The sequence below is a fragment of the Pan paniscus genome, chromosome 13, assembly GCF_029289425.2.
Source record: "Pan paniscus chromosome 13, NHGRI_mPanPan1-v2.0_pri, whole genome shotgun sequence".
In the NCBI taxonomy this organism is placed as follows: domain Eukaryota; kingdom Metazoa; phylum Chordata; class Mammalia; order Primates; family Hominidae; genus Pan; species Pan paniscus.
Genome location: NC_073262.2, coordinates 81,564,778 through 81,583,827, shown reverse-complemented (window position 1 = coordinate 81,583,827; position 19,050 = coordinate 81,564,778). Strand labels below are relative to the sequence as shown.

Sequence of the window (19,050 nt, the reverse complement as noted above, 5' to 3'; positions counted from 1 at the left end):
TAACCAGGGAGGTGAAAGATCTCTACAATGAGAATTAGAGAACACTGCCCAAAGAATTCACAGAAGACACAAACAAATGGAAACACATTCCATACTCATGGATAGGAAGAATGAATATCATTAAAATGGCCATACTGCACAAAGCAATTTACAGATTCAATGCTATTCTTGTCAAAATACCAATGACATTCTTCACAGACCTAGAAAAACCTATTTTAAAATTCATATAAGATCAAAAAGAGCCCAAATAGCCAAGGCAATCCTAAACAAAAAGAACAAAGCTGGAGGCATTATGTTACCAAAGTTCAAACTATACTACAGGGCTACAGTAACCAAAACAGCATGGTACTAGTACAGAAACAAGCACATAGACCAATGAAACAGAATAGGGAATCCAGAAATAAGGCCACAAACCTATGACCACCTGATCTTCAAAAAAGCTGACAAAAACAAGTGATAGGGTAAAGACTCCCTATTCAATAAATGCTGGAATAATTGACTAGCCATATGCAGAAGATTAAAGGTGAACCCTTCCTTACACCATATGCAAAAATCAACTCAAGATGGGTTAAGGACTTAAATGTAAAACCCAAAACTATAAAAACCCTGGAAGACAACTTAGGCAATATCATCCTAGACATAGGAATAGGCAAAGAGTTCATGACAAACACACCAAAAACAATTGCAACAAAACAAAAATTGACAAATGGGATCTCATTAAACTAAAGAGCTTCTGCACAGCAAAAGAAGCTATCAACAGAGTAAACAGACAACCTACAGAATGGGAGAAAATATTTATAAACTATGCATCTGACAAAGGTCTAATAGCCAGCATATATAAGGAACTTAAACAAATGTACAAGAGAAAAACAAACAACTCCATTAAAAAGTGGATAAAGGACATGAACAGACACTTCTCAAAAGAAGACATACATGTAGCCCACAAACATGAAAAAAAAGCTCAATATCACTGATTATTAGAGAAATACAAATAAAAACCACAATGAGATACCATCTCACACCAGTCTCAATGGCAAAGTCAAAAAATAACAGATGTTGGTGAAGTTGCAGAGCAAAGGGAACACTTATACACCATTGATAGGAGTGTGTAAATCACAGTATGGAGACTCCTTAAAGCTAAAAGCAGAACTACCATTCAACCCAGCAATCCCATTACTGGGCATATACCCAGAGGAATATAAATCATTCTACCATAAAGACACATGCATGTGAATGTTCATTGTAGCACTATTCACAACAGGGAAGACATAAAATGATCCTAAATGCCCATCAATGACAGATTGAATAAAGAAAATGTGGTACATATACACCATGGAATACTATGCAGCCATAAAAAAGAATGGGATCATGTCTTTTGCAGGAACATGGATGGAGCTGGAGGCTATTATACTTAGCAAACTAATGCAGGAACAGAAAACAAAATACTGCATGTTTTCACATATAAGTGAGAGTCAAATCATGAGCACTTATGAACACAAAGAAGAAAACAATCGACACTGGGGTCTTCTTGAGGGTGGAGGATGGGGGAAGGAAGAGGAGCAGAAAAGATAACTATTGGGGACTGGGCTTAATACCTGGGTGATGAAATAATCTGTACAACAAACCCCGTGACAGGAGTTTACCTATGTAACAAACCTTCACTGTATCCCTGAACATAAAATAAAAGTTAAAAAAAAAGAAAATGTTTGTGAAAGCATCCACATTTTAGTAGCGACTCCAAAAATATTGTTTTGTTTCCTTTCCCATCCATAGTGTAAACTTCCAAATAGTTTTTATCTGTGGTTTTTCAACAATCTAATTTCTTGTTCATGGAAAAGAAATTCAATTTTATATGTCCTTAAATAGTAAGCAGCATATTACATTTTGGACTTTTGTTTGGGTGTGGATATGAGGCACAGAATAGGAAATGTTCCTTTCAAAGAAGATTTAACATAGAAATAAGGCATCAAGCTGAGGATTCACTAGTGAAGCTCCTATAAATAATGTGGTAACACAGAGAAAGCAGGTGTTCTCTGCTACCCACAGCTCAATTCAACAGCAGGAAGCTGGTGTATATGGCTTGTTAGTCTACTCAGTAAGTTCTTTCTAAGTAAACTTTGAAAATGCCTCTATCATTTCTTACTGGAATACATTCAGAACAAGAAACACAGCAACTTTCATAGCTCTTAATAAATGTGATACTTTATTCAGGATGTGTTGAAATAAATGAACTAAAGGATTTTTAAATACGACCTTTGACTCTGGGTAATTGTTTTAATTATACTTTCTTTACTGAATATGAAAATTCTTTTTTCTTTTGCATATATAAGAGACAATGAAATAGCAGACATGGATGATTATAAACCATCCTTTGGTTTAAAACCTTAGATACTCTTAAATTGTATTATAAATCAACTTGATGCCCCAAAGCTTGAATTCAACCTTTGAAACTCAGAATTTGTTGTAGGAGGTATTAAAATACTATGCAAACAAATACTTGCTAATTATTTTTTTTTGAGAAGGCATAATCAGTCCTTCTCTTACACATCAGAAATAATGTTCGTATAATAGAACTCCCTTCAGGAACCAATCTGTACTTCTATAGCTTCAACCCTTGGTTAAGTTCAGGCCCTCTGTAGTTGGTGCCATGGGGAATGTGTGGATTAGTGTTTCTCAACTCTGGCTGCACACTGGAGTCACCTGGGGGGTGTTGAAAAAAATACTGATGTCTGCATCTCATTCCTAGAGATTCTATGTAGGTTTTGGTGGGCATCCAGCTTAAAAAAAAAAGTCAATCTTAAAATGTTGGAGTTTCTGTTAAAAAAGAAATCTAGATTTCCTGTTTCTTTAAAAAAAACTAGAAGATTTGGCATTATGAGACTCATCTTCCCACATAGACATAGTGACTCCTGGCTGGAGCCCAGTAATACGTTTCTTTTAGAAAAGGTATGCACACATCAGTCTGCCACAGTCCTTAGTTTGCCACTATTCCTCATGACCTACCCCCCCTTACCCTTGCTTCACTCATTCACATTATGTGCCTGGCTGCTGTAAACATTTGGATGTGAGACCAGATGGGCAATGAAATATCATCCAAGCAAAGTATAGCTTCAACTGATTTGCATTTTAGGAGATTACCTTGGAAACAATGTGAATGACAGTAATGGGAGGGAGACAGAAGACAGAAAATCACTTAAGAAACTACTGCGGTTTGAATGGGAGTGACTTTAGGAAAGGCATGATCTCTTTCGAGATGGAGGTTATTAATCTCCATCTTTAAGGCTTAAAGGAAACTTATAGCCTTGTTATTCAAGCTGTGACTCCCATAGAACAACAGCAGCATCAGAGAGTTGTTAGAGATTAAGAATCTCAAATCCACCCATCACACTTATTGAATGAGACTGTGTTTTAACAAATTCCCCAAGAGGATTTGTATTCATGCTAAAATTTAAGAGGCACCAACTTAGACATTTTGCCCATGTGTTTCATGTATGTACATGTCCCTCTTAATTTTTATAGATGACTTCTTATATTGTTGTCTTATATTATGACATATATTGTTCATGAAGTTCTTGATTAACAATAATTTTTAAAGTTATGGGAGAGAAGCAAAACTGAAAATTGTGTATAGAAACATCATCTCAAATGTTTTAATATAGCAGCATTCACGTATCTCAGCTTCAAGATTAAAACCATCTTCCACGATTCATCATCTAATCCGATTTTCCAAGTCATTGAAAATCTTTTCTAGTTGTTACTGAGTGATTTCATAAATTGGATTTGTGATCTTGGCCCCAAGTTCCTTCAAATAATATTATTTGGAGATCTTCAGAAAATACCAGTGCTTAGGTCCCACAGAAACTATAGTCAAAGGAAAGAGCTCAGTTTAAAGTTAAAAAATATTTATAAATATAGGATAAGGAAGTAAAGCAGAATCTCCCACAAGCTTATTTAAGTAATTTAAATGCATAATTATCATCAGTAGAGCCAATGCAAGAAAGTCTCTTTCAAAATATGTTTATTGTTTTATTTTTCTGATTACACAGTACCTTCTCATTTTAGAAAAAATAGAAATGACATAAAACTAAACAAAAGAAAATTAAAATCACACCGTATGTGGGTGTATATGGAAATAGGAAAGAAATATAAAACATTTACATATGAGTGTTCCAAAATTGTGTATTGTGTGTACATATACACTATATGTATGTATACACAAAAAATTGTATGTGTTGTTTTTCAATGATTTTTTTCCAATTAACATTATATCATAAGCATTTCCTCATTTTAACACATATTTTAAATGTGTTTTCTAAGGATTACATGTTACCAAACCGTGTAGATATACATTATTTGAAGTGGCAACATATAGCATCTTAGACTACTTAGCAGAGAGTGAATGGGACACTCCCAGGCAGTATACAGCATGGCAGCCCTCAGGCAAGGGAATTGGAGTTAAATTTGAGCATCTCTGCTTACTTCTGATATAATCTTGGGCAAATTTCTTATGTATTTGGGCCTAGGTTCCAGTCCCTTTTGGTGAAAGGGGTAACAATTGTACCTAATTTACAGAGTTTGTTGTGAAGATTAAATGTGGTTGTATATAACAGTTTTGTGTGCGTGTGTGTGTTTTTTTTTTTTTTTTTTTTTTTTTTTTTTTTTTTTTTTTTGAGACTGCGTCTCACTCTGTCACCTAGGCTGGAGTGCAGTGGCACAATCATGGCTTATTCAGGCTCTGCCTCCTAGGTTCAAGCAATTCTCTTGCCTCAGCCTCTTGAGTAGCTGGGATTACAAGCATGCACAACCGTGCCCCAGCTAATTTTTAGTAGAGATGGGGTTTCATCATGTTGGCCAGGCTGGTCTCGAACTCCTCACCTCAAGTGACCTGCCCTCCTCAGCCTCCCAAAGTGCAGGGATTACAGGTGTGAGTCACCATATCTGGCCATATATAACAGTTCTTAGCACAATGCCTCACACAACAGAAACACAACATAATATGGGCTTTAAGAAAATAATGGTAAAGTAAATATTACATAAAATTTATCATTAGTGACATTTAGTAAATTCACAGTATTATGTAACTATCATGGCTACCTAGTTCAGAATATTTTCATAACTCCAAAAAGAAACACCACACTCATTAAGCAGTCAATCTTCATTCCTCTCTCCCCTCGGCCCCTGACAACCACTAATCTGCTTTCTGTGTCCATGTATTTACCTATTCTGGAAATACCATTAAATAAAATAATATTTAATGGCTTTTTGTGTCTGAATTCTTTCACTTTGCATGTTTTTCAGGTCTATCCATGTTGCAGCATGTATTAAAACTTCCTTTTTATGGCTGAATAATATTCCATTGTATGGATATACCACCTTTCATTTAGCCATTCCTCAGTTGATAGGCATTTGGGTTGTTTTCACCTTTTTCTAGTGTTAATAGTGCTGCTATGAACATTCATGTATATGGTTTTTTTTGAATACCTCTTTTCAATTATTTTGGGTAATACCTAGCAGTAGAATTGCTAGACCATGTGGTATTTCTGTACTTAACTTACGAGAAGTTACTATGCTATTTTTCCATAGCAGCTACTCTGTTTTATATTTCTACCAGAAAGGTGGAAGATTCCAATTTCTCTACATCCTCTTCAGCACTTGTTATTTTTCATTTTGTTTGATTTTTATAGTCATCATAGTCTGCATGAAGTGCTAGTTCATTGTGATTCTTACTTGCATTTCCCTAATAACTAATGATGTTGCAGATCTTTTCATTTACTGGCTGACCATTTGTATATCTTCTGTGAAAAAATGTCTATTCAAGCCCTTTGACAAAAATGTTCTTTGATAAGTAAAAGTTTTAATTTTGATAAAGTTTTATTTATCTATCTTAAATTTTTTGCTATGTTTTTGGTGTCATATCTAAGAAACCATCATCAAATCCAAAATTATGAAAATTTATCCCTTATGTTTTCTTCTAAGAATTTGATGGCTTTAGTGTATATATTTAGATCTTTGTTCCATTTTGAGTTAAATTTTGTGTATGGTGTGAGGTAAGGGTCTAACTTCATTAGTTTGCATGTGGATATTCAATTGTCCCTGCACAATTTGTTGGAAAAAAATATTCTTTATCTGTTGAAGGACTTTGGCACACTCACTGAAAATTAATTGACCACAGATGTGTGGGTTTATTTCTGGACTCTTCTATTCTGTAAATCTATATGTCTACCTTCATGCCAGTTTGACACACTGCTTTGATTACTGTAGGATTGTAGTAAGTTTTAAAATCTGGAAGTATAAGTTCTCTAATTTTCTTCTTATTTATCAAGATTGTTTTGGCTATTCAGGGTCCTTTCCAATTCCACATTAATATTAGGATCAGCATTTCCATTTCTTCAAAAAAGGCCAGTGAGATTCTGATAGGGATTGCATTGTATCCCTACAATACTTTGGGGAGTATTGCCATCTTAACAACATTAAGTTCTCCAATTCACGATCATGTGATATCTTGCCATTTATTTAGGTTTTTCATTTTTTAACAATGTTTTGTAATTTTCCTTGTATAAGTTTTCCATCTCCTTGATTAAATTTATTCCTAGGTATTTTACTTTTTTTGATGCTACCATGAATGAAATCATTTTCTTAATTTCCTTTTCAGGTTGTTCAATGCTATTCTATAGAAACACAAGTGATTTTTTTTTTAGCATTGATTTTATACTCTCCAACTTTACTGATTTAATTTATTTGCTTTAATTTTTAAAAATTATTCCTTAGGGTTTTCTGCATGTACGATCATATCATCTGCAAGTTTCCCCTTCTATATTCTTTGTTCATTTGTGTTTTGCTCATCTGTCTAGTTGTAAAAAGCTGCTACTTCAGTGTATTCTAGACCAGAGCTTCTCAAACTACAGTGTACTCATGAATTACCCATATATTTTAAAGGCAGATTCTGATTCATCAGCTTTAGAGTGGAGCCTTAGTATCTACATTACTAACAATCTCCAGGGTAATGATGCTGCTGGTCTTGGGGCTCCCTTTTGGATAACAAAGGTTATGAGGGAAATAATTGCACAATGAAAGAGAGTATAAGTGATAGAGTCAGAATACTGGGTCATTGTTAAAACTCAGAAGATATAAGTCAAAATAAATCTTTGAGTCTCTTAAGGTGTGGACATGTTTGCCCAAGCTTACAACTTAATTTTTTTGTTGTTGTTTGTATTTAGTCCTAGATACATTACTGAGGTAATTGAAGATCAAAAGACAAGTATTTAAATGTTCTGATTGTATATTTTCAAAAACAGGAATATTTCCTCAGAAGTAGCACTTATATTTAGTAAAAAAGGAGCTACTTATACGTCTCGTGGGTAGTTAAAGAGGTATGTAGCAGTATCCAGAGTTTGTATAATCATAGTGTCCAGGATATCCACATATTTTCCAAGTGTTTCACAGGCATTGTTGAACAATTTTCTTCTCATTGCTGCATTTATTAACCTGTATAAAAAAGCAGACTCTTCTGCTATTTGAACTTTCATTACCTCCCCAAATTCCTTCACCAAAGGTATGTGAAAAAATTGTAAAATCACTATAAAATATATTGCTTCAGTAAATCAGCTCACATATCTGATGATTACAAAGAAAATCAATAAAATGAAAGAGAGTCTGTTTTATAATGTTTCATCTAATTTAAAAAATAAAGTGGGGTCTGAATCTGAAATGTCTCAAGGCAGAAATTAAATGAGTTCTCCAAAGAGTAAGACACCTGCATCAGAGCATTTCAATTCCCCTGTCTTCATTTTAGTGAATAATTTGTTTTACTTGTCTGATTCTTTAATGAACTTTCCAGGTAAAAGCAGATGTCATTTTTCACAGAACATAAACTAGAAATCATTTTATTACTAACAGGCAAAACATATACAAATAGTATTGAATTTGCCAGCAAGCATTGGGAATGTCCACATAATGATGGGATTTTCATATTGGTAACCCTATTCTAGCCTTAATTTGCAGCTCAATTTAAAGCTTAGTGAACCCTGTGTTTTAATTTCCAAGGGAAAGCTGAATTTAGAAAGTCCCTCCGAAATGTTTATGCCCATCTAAGAAAGGGCTGAGTTAAGAAAGCAAATAAAGAACATTGTGCTCTATGATCTATGATCATGAGGTTTAAAACTACCTGCTGTAATTTTGCTTACAGAATCTTTACCAGCTCGTTAAGTTTAAATGCTTAGAAAAGTATTTTTAGTTTTGACTTTTACAAAAATTCCTCATATATCTTTTTTTTTCCTGGCATTTGTCAGCCCTTAAATAAAATGTCCCGGAAAGCATGGCTTTTTACAGTTAATACTATTATATTGCATGGTATTTTGCTATCATGATAATAATAGTGAAATTGAATCCACTTTAAGTGAACACCTGAGAGGACTTCTTATACCTTAACACAGTCAATCTGGGAACCGCCTACAACCTTCCTGTGCTAATTTAGCCATTTAGTGACTTATTTAATGCCCTAGCCTTCGCTTTCCTTGACCTTCTTTACTCCAAAGGCCTATTTTCAGCTAGCTTCAGCTTCCCACTCCTGTGGCCACCACACTTTGTTTTATGACATCACCCAAAACTGCACTCATCACAACCTCCCTGCCTTCTGTCTTTTCCTGGCCTCTGTCCTTGTGCTACTCAGCGTGGACCACCAGGACTGTTGTGAGTAAACTCAGTCACCCGGTTTCTCTGTTTCTTCCTAATTCTGAAACAATTAGCATAATTATTCTGATTGGTTCTATTTAAAATGTAATTTATCTGTTACCAGTTAGCCTTACAAATCCCTTTATTTATCATCTGTTAATTCCCTGCTCCATTCCCCATAACAACTAGTCCAAAACCTTCGTGCTCTTTTAAAATTCTCAACCACTATGGAGCCAGGCTTTAACTAACCTCAAAGTCGCCTAGTCACACAGAGTGAAATTGCTTGTTCTTTTCTTCGGTGCCTAGACTTTTTGTCTCTTCGTTGCTTCTCTCTTTTACTTCTCTTTCCCCTCATTTCTAGGAGAAATGGATCCTATTCTAGATCTCACTGGTTCTATCTCCTATTCACTTTATATCTCTTTTCATTCTTAATAACTCATTTTTCTGTCACCCGTCACTCCCCACCCCACCTCCACTCCTTTTTTGCCTGGATAACTCCCACAGCTTGTTTGAGGTCTCAGCTCAGATATTGCTTCCTATAGGAAACTCTTATTAATTCTCCAGACACCATTAGCTCCATTGCTCTATGATCCAGAATCGTCCTCCACATTCTCTTGATAACTTGCTTCAGTGCTCTGGCTCGAGCTGTCTCTCCTGCTTGGGACATGGTGTGTCATCCTTGCTCTCTCCCCAGGCCCACCTCTACGCTCACCAGCTGAAATCCCTGCGCGTATTTAAGACCCAATAAGACGGCTTCTCAGATACCCCAAAGCAGAAACTGATTTCACTTTCTGCTACACACTCGTTTTGTTTCCTGTTTGAGCTTGTGTTCATAAAAGGTGCTGAATAATGCTTTTTAGATGGTTCCACATTCAGTGTAGGAGAGTTATGGAATGCCCATCCCAGTATCACTTGCAGCTGGTTCACAGATTATTGAGTATAGAATGAGAATCCTGTGCATATACTTAGCGGTGAGCTGAAAACCAGAGCCTGCAAAAAGATGAGTTGAAAAAATTCTAGCTTTCAGTGAATTTTGTTAGAAGACAAGTGATTTCTTCCATACCATTAGAGGTAAGGATTTTTCCTATAATAGAGTACATAGCTATTATAAATATAGTTACAAAAATTTTACAAGGAAGATAAAAATAACCACATGGGCATATAGACAATTTTGGGAAAGAAAAACCTGATCATATTTTTTACCTTTTCTTAGCTTTTTTCTTTAAAGTGACACATAATAATCGTACATATTTATGGGGTACATAGTGATGTTCCAATGCATATAACATATGTATGTATATCAGATTGGGCTAATTAAAAATCCATCATCTCATTTATCATTTCTCTGTGTTGGGAACATCCAATATCCTTTCTTCTAGCTATTTGAAAATATATATTATGGTCATCCTACAGTGTTATAGAACATTAGAACTTGTTCTTTATATCCAGCTGTACTTTTGGATCCTTTTCCCTTTTAAATTAGTGGCACCTTTGTTGAGACAATGATGTGAATGAAGAAAGTAGGAAGAAATGCGTCAGTTTCATCTTTATGAATTAAGACTAATGATATACAATATTGCACAGGGCTGTTTAAACTCCTGATGGATTGGTGTAACAATCATTCAAGGAGTCTAAGGGTGAGGATTTTGTTTATTTGTCATTGTATCTTCCACAGGCTAGCTCAATACTTATTGAGTGAATGAAGTAATTTGTAAAACTAAAGTTAAATTTTAGATTTAGAAGTCATTAATACAATAATGTAATTTTCAGAGTCAAGTTAGTTGAAAGTTTTAAGGTTTAAACTACTATTTTTATAGAATCTATCTTCCAATTTTTGGTATAATTATATATCAATTATTCTAAATCAAATATTACCTATTCATTAAATACCTTAGAATATTCCGGATCAGTGGTTCCAAAATTTGTCTGATTGTAAGTGTCATTTCCTTGTCCCTGATTGCAAATAAAATGCTTCAGATTTTTTTTAAATCCTTATTTTTTTCACCCTACCAATATAAATTATGATTCAGTGGATAGGGGGTGAGCCTGGAAATACGTGTTTTTAAAACTTTCCCAGGAGATACTAACAGCCAATCAGATTTAAGAGCCTTTTTTAAAAAGTCTATATTTGAGGTTTATCGTGGATAAAACATAAACAGACCCTCCCTTCTATTAAGTTAGCCTATTTCATTTAGGGAAATCACCACAAAAGGTAAACATCACAACCTAATAATTTCCCCTGTAGCTGAGTTAGATGTGTTGAGATCCTGAAATGGATCTCAATGGATTGTGTAGACAATGAAAAAGTAAGTCCTCTGAGAACATTAAGATAAACTAGGACCACCTGGTCAGTCCATGGCACAATCTGATTGTAGGCAAATTGTGTTAGATGCAAGTATTTTGGCCAGCTAGACTTTTATTAAATTTAATTTAAAATGGAAACACCAACCAGGCTCTGTTACTTAACTAGAAGAAAACGTGATTAATAGGAACAAGAAATCTAAGAAAAACAGGGACAAGACACTAAAGAAGAAAATGGTTCTTGGAATACACAAATCTTGGGAATATTTTCCCCAGAATTCCTGTGTAATTAAATTTTCATCTATGTTGAACCAAGGCAGAAAGAATAAATGCATTTGTGCTCCAATCACTATTTTGAAGATTTGTTTATGAGCACAGTGTGTTGTGATTTTATTTTCAAATTGTATTTTGCCACATAGCCATTTGCTTCAGTATTTCTTAGCAACAAGCACCCTGCTTCATGCTGCTAAAGTGCTGCTTAGTGGGTCCACTCAGTGGCCAAACACTGAAGAGAATAAGGGAAACAAGAGATTTCCAAGTCATAGGCTATTTTCCTGCAACTTTAAAAATATCTGAATGAACTAAAAAAACGAACTAAATATCTAACTAAAATATCTAAATGAACTAAGATAAGAAAGCAGCAACTAATACTCAGAAATTAATTTGGTGATATCTGTCACTTCTATTATAGACTTGCAATTCCAATTCTGGTAAGGTTAATTTCTGGATCAAACAGCCAGTATCCCACATTTTAGGAGGGCATGAAATCCAGGAACTTGAAGCACAGCTAATTTGTCACTGAATTAACAGATGAGTCACTAGAGAAGCAGAAATGTACCAACTGGTGGTGACTGTCATTGCACTGAAGTAAAAGCAAGGCTCAAAAAGCAAAATCTTCTTCCTGAAGCTACTTAACAAGCTTGGAATAAAAAGTGTACCACTCTAGCTGGAGTTCTTTGCTCTTACCCACAAGCTCTCCCTGGTTCAGTCGCAATGATTTTCTACCATATGTCTGGGAGGTGAAACAGCACACTTCTTTCATCTCTAGGTGAAATGCTAAATCACAGTTCTTCCTGTTTGCAATCTGTGCCTTTGCTGGACTGCATCATAGTGAGGGCGAAGTTCAAATGGCGTGTAGACACTGAACTCAGCAAGCATGGGAGACTGAGGCAAGACACTTCTCTCCAGAATGACCCTGACATTTGTATAGGTCAGCATAGAAATGCCCCTGAAGGGAGCATGAGAAGAGACTACCACCCAATTTATAATCCAATTTGACATAATCAGAGTTTCAACTTCTAAAGGGCTCAATGCCACTCTTCAAAAGCATAAACATTTCTGTAAAAAAAAAAAAATCTTAAGCAGACTTTCAAATATTCTATGATTAAAATTGCCAGGTTTGTTTTACCATCTGCTAATGCAATCATGTAAAATTCTATGATTTTGTGTCAATGAGTTAATTCTAGTTGTTCTGAATGGAACTGTAGATTTGAGGGTTAAACAAGAAATAGGCTATATCTAATGAGATGGTCTAGGAATCAGTCATGCTTTGGGAACTATACATGAACTCAACACATGCTTCTCCCAGATTTGATTTTGGCCAGTAATCTCCGCAGTTAATATTTTTTAGTAGTTTTCAAATATATTCCCAATTGTTTTTTGGTCTACCTTTCCCCCACTTAAAACTTATATTCTGAAGTCAAGCTTATAATGAAAATTTACCACCTGATGTTGAATGGTTAAAATCCCCTCATACACAGGGAAGTTTTTGTGTGAGCAAAAGCTTACTAAACATACTGTAGTTATTATTATTTTTTCTTTTCAGTTGGAGCAGCTAACATTCTTACTTTTTGGATCTGCTTGCTGGATAATTGTTATGCCAGTTCATAACTTCATTTAAAGAGCTAAGCTAGGACTAGCAGTGGGGGGAAGGAAAGAAGAAATCTTTTTCGCCTTCTTGTCTGTCAGCACTAATCCTCTTAAAAGTACCCTTTCAATCAAGGGATCCAAGAAAAGCTCAATTTCCTCAGGAAATGGAATACTGAAAGGTACAGTTAAAAAGGTTCCTACTGTGAGTGAAAAATGAAAATAACGGAGTGACCTATGGAGACACCACAAACCTGGAAACACACAGGGCCTCACGTCTGTATCAGGTCAGAGATACGCACGCATCTCTGTCAAATTGAAAAGCCAAGGAAATGGAAGGCTTTGGCTTTCTGCTGGTGGGGACAAGTAATGGAAATATTTTATTGCAAAGTGACTGAGACCCTGTTAGAAGTTTAACACTTAGCAGGCAGGCAGCAACGGCTTAGAGAAAACAGAACGAGATTTTCTCCATTGGGCTCCTCTAGCCTTGACAAGGGTGACAACTATATTTTTTAAATAGTGTGATGGATTCAAATTGCTCTGGAAAGTTTCATCTTAAAAATAAACTGGTGGAAGTGTCCCCTATGAAAAATGGCTGGGGAAATAAATACATTACCAGAATGGTATAGAAATGCATCAGAAACTGCCTATAGATTGCCCAAAGAAAACAGAACCAATTTTCCGAGAAGATTGAATAGAAATATTGAATGGACCCAGCTTCATTTAATACCCACAGAGTTCATGTGAAAATGTAATTAAGAAGACTGGGGATGGAGAACAAAAAAAGATAAGAGCCACAAAATGGCCCCTTACAGTTTCTTTGGAAGGTCACAGTACACTTTTTATAGCACAGTGCCAAGCACAAGGTTAAAGTGGGGTTTCAAAGGCTTGGCTCTACTCCAAAGGTCTCTCTTTAGTGTTGTTTGCAAAATTTATACTGAAGGCAGATTTATGAAATCGTTGTATTTCTCTTCTTGTTTATTATTTTGGTCCAGTTGCTAAGCAAAACTAAGTCTGAGTTTGGGCTGTAAATTTTCAACTATATCTATATTAGCTTTGTGTTTATTCTGAAATAGCGAGCCTTCTGATTTCAAATCTGAGAATCCCAGGGTCATACAAGATTTTTATCACCTCCGAGGTCTTGTCCAGGCCATGTGGAAGTTTTACCTAGGCAATTCCAAAATAATATGGTTAATCATTCTTTGATGAGAAAAACAGTGTGTCAAGACTGAGAAGAGCTGGGCTGGAAATCTGGTTGAGATAGCAGATTGTAGAGTCAAACTACCTGAGTTTGAAATTTGGCTCTTTCTCTTACTAATGTTGACATCTTGGGCAAGTTGGTAATCTCCCTTGGCCCCAGTTACTCCATCTGTAAAATGAAGATAATAACAGTTCCTACCTCATAAGGATATGATAAAAATTAAATGACATAATGCATGTAAAGCATTTAGCACACCACTAACATACAGAAAGAAAAATCAACCCTTACCATCTTGCAGACAGTTAAGACAACATCCTAGAGCTTAGTGTTGTTAGACTGAGCACGCAATGGCTATATTTCATTTCTTCATATCCTAACTTCTGCATTTTCCTTGCCCCTGTTTTTCTAGGCCCTCCCCAGCTTCTCCATATTCATTAAGTAGTCTCCCCTAATCGCACAGAAAGTTCTGATCAATGCCAAATCTTTTTAAAGAATTACCTGCTTTATTCTGCATCTTTACACATTATTTCTCCACCTGAGTTTGAGTATTAATGCCCCACAGATCTAAACAGACAGAAGAAGAAAGGATGGTACAAAGAGAGGAAATGAACTAACAGAGGAGCTGGAGAACAGGGACAAGACAAAGAAAGAAACAGAAAGACTCGTGGGAGCTGGTGAACCCAGTTGGTGATTCAGCTGCTCTTAGCTATAGAACGTTTTTCCCCAACATTGTTCCAACTGGAGCATTGGTCCCCTGAGATGACTGGCAAACAGTTTGTTAATCAAGAGAGTTTGCCCAAAATATTCCACACCACACTTTCCTCTAGGAGAGTCTCAATGCACATTAATACATTAAAGATGCCAAGAAGTACTGCAGTAAAAAAACAAAAACAAACGAAAACCACAAAAAAAATCCGTTTTACTTTGTTTCATCTCATAAGACCGATCAATACTTAACACTAATCAATAACATTTTGGGAAATATTTCACTGCCATTATTTTACAACTGGGTAATGGGAATACCCATAAATGAAGAACACATTTGGAGAGCTAATGAACCAAAACTGATGGGCAGAAAAGTGGGACTAACACTTAGTGAGTGCCTATTATGTGTGCCAGAAATTGTACTGTTTTAAAAATATTTGCTCATTCCCAGTAGGTTAAAGTAATGGTTTTTAAGTGGTAGCGGTAATAAAAGTGCTTTATGAAAGAACATCTTGGCACATATTAGTTTTCCTTAAGTGGGGACACAATAGCTCTTTAAAAATTGAAAGATCTTGAGAACTCACGTAGCCCATATCCATGCTTAAGAGTGCTGCTTTTGCATGCACTGAGAAATTGCAGGTTTTGGAGTCTATCCTCAGTTCCCTGGAAGGTAGCATGAGACAAAGACCTGTGAACTAGTCCTGGTACTGCCTCTTACTGGATATGTAACCTTGAGTAGCATACTCTTCTGAACCTATGTCAATACTAGAAAAAATAATAATATCTAATTTAAGGGTTTTTGAGGATTATAGTTATAAGCCACAATTTTATATAACTGATACTTCAAATTATTCAAATTTCTTATCAGATTTCTTACTCTACATTTTATACTCCTGTATTCATTGATCAAAATGTTTTTCTCTTGCACCTAAAACTATAACAGTTTCCATGGACACCACAAAATAATATGTACAGTTTCTATCTTAACATCTGCTAATTGTTATTTAAAATACTATTGTATTGAGTGTGTGTGTGTGTGTGTGTGTATGTATGGAGTTCAGTGACATGATCACAATTCACTGCAGCCTCGACTTCCTGGTCTCAAGCGATCCTCCTACCTCAGCCCCACCGAGTAGCTGGAACTACAAGCATGCGCCACTATGCCCAGCTAATTTTTTGCATTTTTTGTAGAGACAGGGTTTTGCCATGTTGGCCAGGCTGGTCTCAAACTCCTGGGCTCATGCCATCTGCTTGCCTTGGCCTCCCAAAGTGCTGGGATTACAAACGTGAGCCACCGCACAAGCCATTTTATTCTTTCTTTATATTCCCCAAGGCATCTGTCTTAGCATAGTGCTGGGTACATAGTAGTACCATAGTAGTTACTTTGTAAAATGAATGAATGGAAACAATAACGGCAAATTGCACTAAAATTGTGCTGATTTTACACAATGTAATATAACAAATGTAACTTAATAATAGGATACTTTGTACTGGTAGAACAAGGCAGGATGGAGTCAGACTGAGACTTCTGAAATCTTGTGCTAAATTTTCCACGCTTCACAAGTAGCCTATGCCTATCACTCAACCGCAGCTTATATGGATACCAGAAGATTCACTAACAAGACAGTCATGTTAGAGATAATCATTCTTTTATGACAGTGGGTCTGACTTCAGGACTTTTGCAAGAAACTTGAATTTCCCTTCAAATAAATTGAATGTAAATATGTTTGGTTTACTCCAACTCATGTTTTAATTCTGTTTAATGTTTTTCCATTCTCATGCAACAAAAAGTAAAAAGCTACCTCTTTTCATTTTCTGAAAGGTCTATATACCATTAAGAGTGAAGCCTTGAGAGGTGAAACCGATATCATGAAGGAGAAAATACCGAACAATAACAGCTATTCATTTTATGAGGAGTAACAGAACTTCATTTTATTAGGTTGGTGCAAAGGTAATTACTTTTAATGGCAAAAACCACAATTACCTTTGTACCAACCTAATAGCTGTAATCCTAGGCAGACACAAAAACAACAGTCATAAGACATGTGATTTCTCTTCATTTCTTGTACACATTTACCTGCATTGACAGTGAGACTGAATTGTGGGAAAGATATGTTTTTATACTTAAATGAATACACATCGGACAAAATGAGTTCAAGATTTAAAACTGTTGTTCATTGTATAGGGGGTATATTTTTAGGTGGAGTTCACAGAAATGGAAGTGACCTGTATTCAGGTCAGCTGGGAGCTCTGCCAGTCACTCATCCCAACTTCCTGCCTCTTTCTACTCTCCCTTTTTAGCCTCTTTCTGTGTCTTTTCCCACTACATCTACATGGTACTCAAACCTGTAGTGAAGCATTTACCACTACAATATTTACTACAATTTCATGATTTGAAAATCGAATGGCAGATTTCTGATATACTCAGCATATCTAAATGTTCTCTGAATCTTATCAGAAATTATAAAAAGAGGTGTCTTTGTCAGTTTGCGTTTCTATAACAAAGTAACATAGACTGAATGGCTTGTATACAATAGATATTTATGTCTCATTGTCCTGGGTGTGTGAGGTTTGAGATCAGGGTGCCAGCACGGTAGAGTTGTGGTGAAAACCCTCTTCTGGGTTGCAGACTGCCAACTTACTGTATCCTCACATGGTGGAAGGGGCAAGGCAGCCCTCCCAGGCCTCTTTCATAAGGTCACTAATCATCTCCCAAAGCCCTGCTTCCTAATATCATCACCTTGGGGGTTAGATTTCAGCAGAGGAATCTGGGGGGGACACAAGCATTCGGTCCATAACAGAGGAGATGTATAAAATAAACTTAATAAGAATAATCTCTTGCAGGAATGGAATTCTGCTGTTGAGAAGCTGAAGAGTGAGGCACTGAGAATTCTGCTGTCAAAGGACTACGTGGAGAAAGAACACCTCCAGCTCTCTCACCAGAAACTCAGTCAGCTTCAAGAAGAATTTGGTCAACTCATGGTGGAAAGGATTATCTGGTTAAAGAAGGCGAATGAATTTTTTAACAGTGCTAACAAGGTCAGTGTGAGGTCAAGTTGATAATTTTCGGTAATCAGGCAGACCAGTAAAAGACCCATTACTTCAACTGACTGGAGCACATCACAGAAGTCAAAACGCCATGTAAAATTTCAAAACTGATAGCAGCAAAGAGAGCTTTTAACATATATTCCTATTATGGCCATTATTTGATTCTCAAAATTAAAAGACTGTTTTCACATGTAAAAGGTGACTTTAAAAACAACAAACAAACCTCGTGAGGGTTTTTTTGTCTTTTTGTTTGGTTTGGTTTGGTTTGGTTCATTGGATGGTTTTTGTTGTTGTTTTGAGAAAGGGCCCGGCTCTGTCACCCTGGCTGGAGTGTAGTGGCGTGATCATAGCTTACTGCAGCCTCGACCTCCTGGACTCAAGTGATTGTCCCACCTCAGCCTCCCACGTAGCTGGAATCATAGGCACATGCCACCATGCTTGACTACTTTTTTTTTTTGGTAGAGACAGGGTCTTGCTATGTTGTGCAGGCTGGCCTCAAACTCCTGGGCTCAAGTGATCCTCCTGCGTCGGCCTCCCAAAATATTGAAATTGTAGGCATGAGCCACCATGCCTAGCCTCATGAGGGTTTTATCTTACAGCTGCCACTGGTCTGTTTTGGGGGGACACTTGTGCCCACATTATAGTGTTTCCCATGGAGGAAGAGAATTATCATAAATGTATCAAGGTTTAAAAATACCTTAAAATTTTTACCGAAGGCCTCCTTTTTTTCATCCTCTTTAATTTACCAGGTAAAATACATATGAATATTGCAAGCCTTTTTGCACACAAGCCGTGAGGCTAGAAACAGTGCCTTAGCCTGATTGTTCCACCTTGGTCTTGCCTTTTTAAGTCAGCCAGAGTGAAATCTGGCTGTGGACCATCTCCAGGTCTTGAGTTGGAGAAGTACTCTGCTTCTCCTCTCTGATTCATTGGACATTGATTGCAGCAGGTGGTTCCTGCTAAGTGGCAATGTTCACCTGTTCACATCACTTGAGTACGGCTCAGTATAAGAGGCTGGTGATCATGTTTGAAAATTTTTTCTACCTTTTCCAATGTAATATACACCTTCAAACGGTGTTTTTAGAATTGTTTCATACCTTAAATTTCACTGATGTTTTCAAAACAGACAACGTGGCAGAAAATGAATGAGGAAACCCTGGAACCTAGGTACATTGTGATCTAAAAATCACAACATCAACACCCTGAATACAATGTCCTGGTGTATATCAAAATAGTGACTTAATTTTGAACTTCTTTAC

At 36.3% G+C, this 19,050-nt stretch overlaps 1 protein-coding gene and 1 long non-coding RNA gene across 8 annotated transcripts in view; one reads left to right on the top strand and one right to left on the bottom strand.

The window, feature by feature from the left end:
• The window catches only part of CCDC141 (coiled-coil domain containing 141), a 232,728-nt gene that overhangs the window by 113,659 nt on the left and 100,019 nt on the right, over positions 1–19,050 (top strand). For 2 of the 3 annotated variants that reach the window (XM_057301445.1, XM_003815508.4), the window contains exon 7: positions 17,588–17,782. In XM_057301445.1, coding sequence (XP_057157428.1) covers positions 17,588–17,782 — 195 coding nt within the window. Of the gene's footprint in view, positions 1–2,627; positions 8,689–17,587; positions 17,783–19,050 lie in introns of those variants that run through there. The other variant, XM_055108823.1, reaches the window with a different exon arrangement.
• Positions 1–19,050, bottom strand: part of LOC134728737 (uncharacterized) — a 163,881-nt gene that overhangs the window by 55,484 nt on the left and 89,347 nt on the right. The window contains exon 4 of one of the 5 annotated variants that reach the window (XR_010109512.1): positions 14,087–14,206. The exons of the other annotated variants lie outside the window; for them this stretch is intronic. This is a non-coding gene — a long non-coding RNA (uncharacterized LOC134728737). Of the gene's footprint in view, positions 1–14,086; positions 14,207–19,050 lie in introns of those variants that run through there. 5 annotated transcript variants of the gene reach the window in all.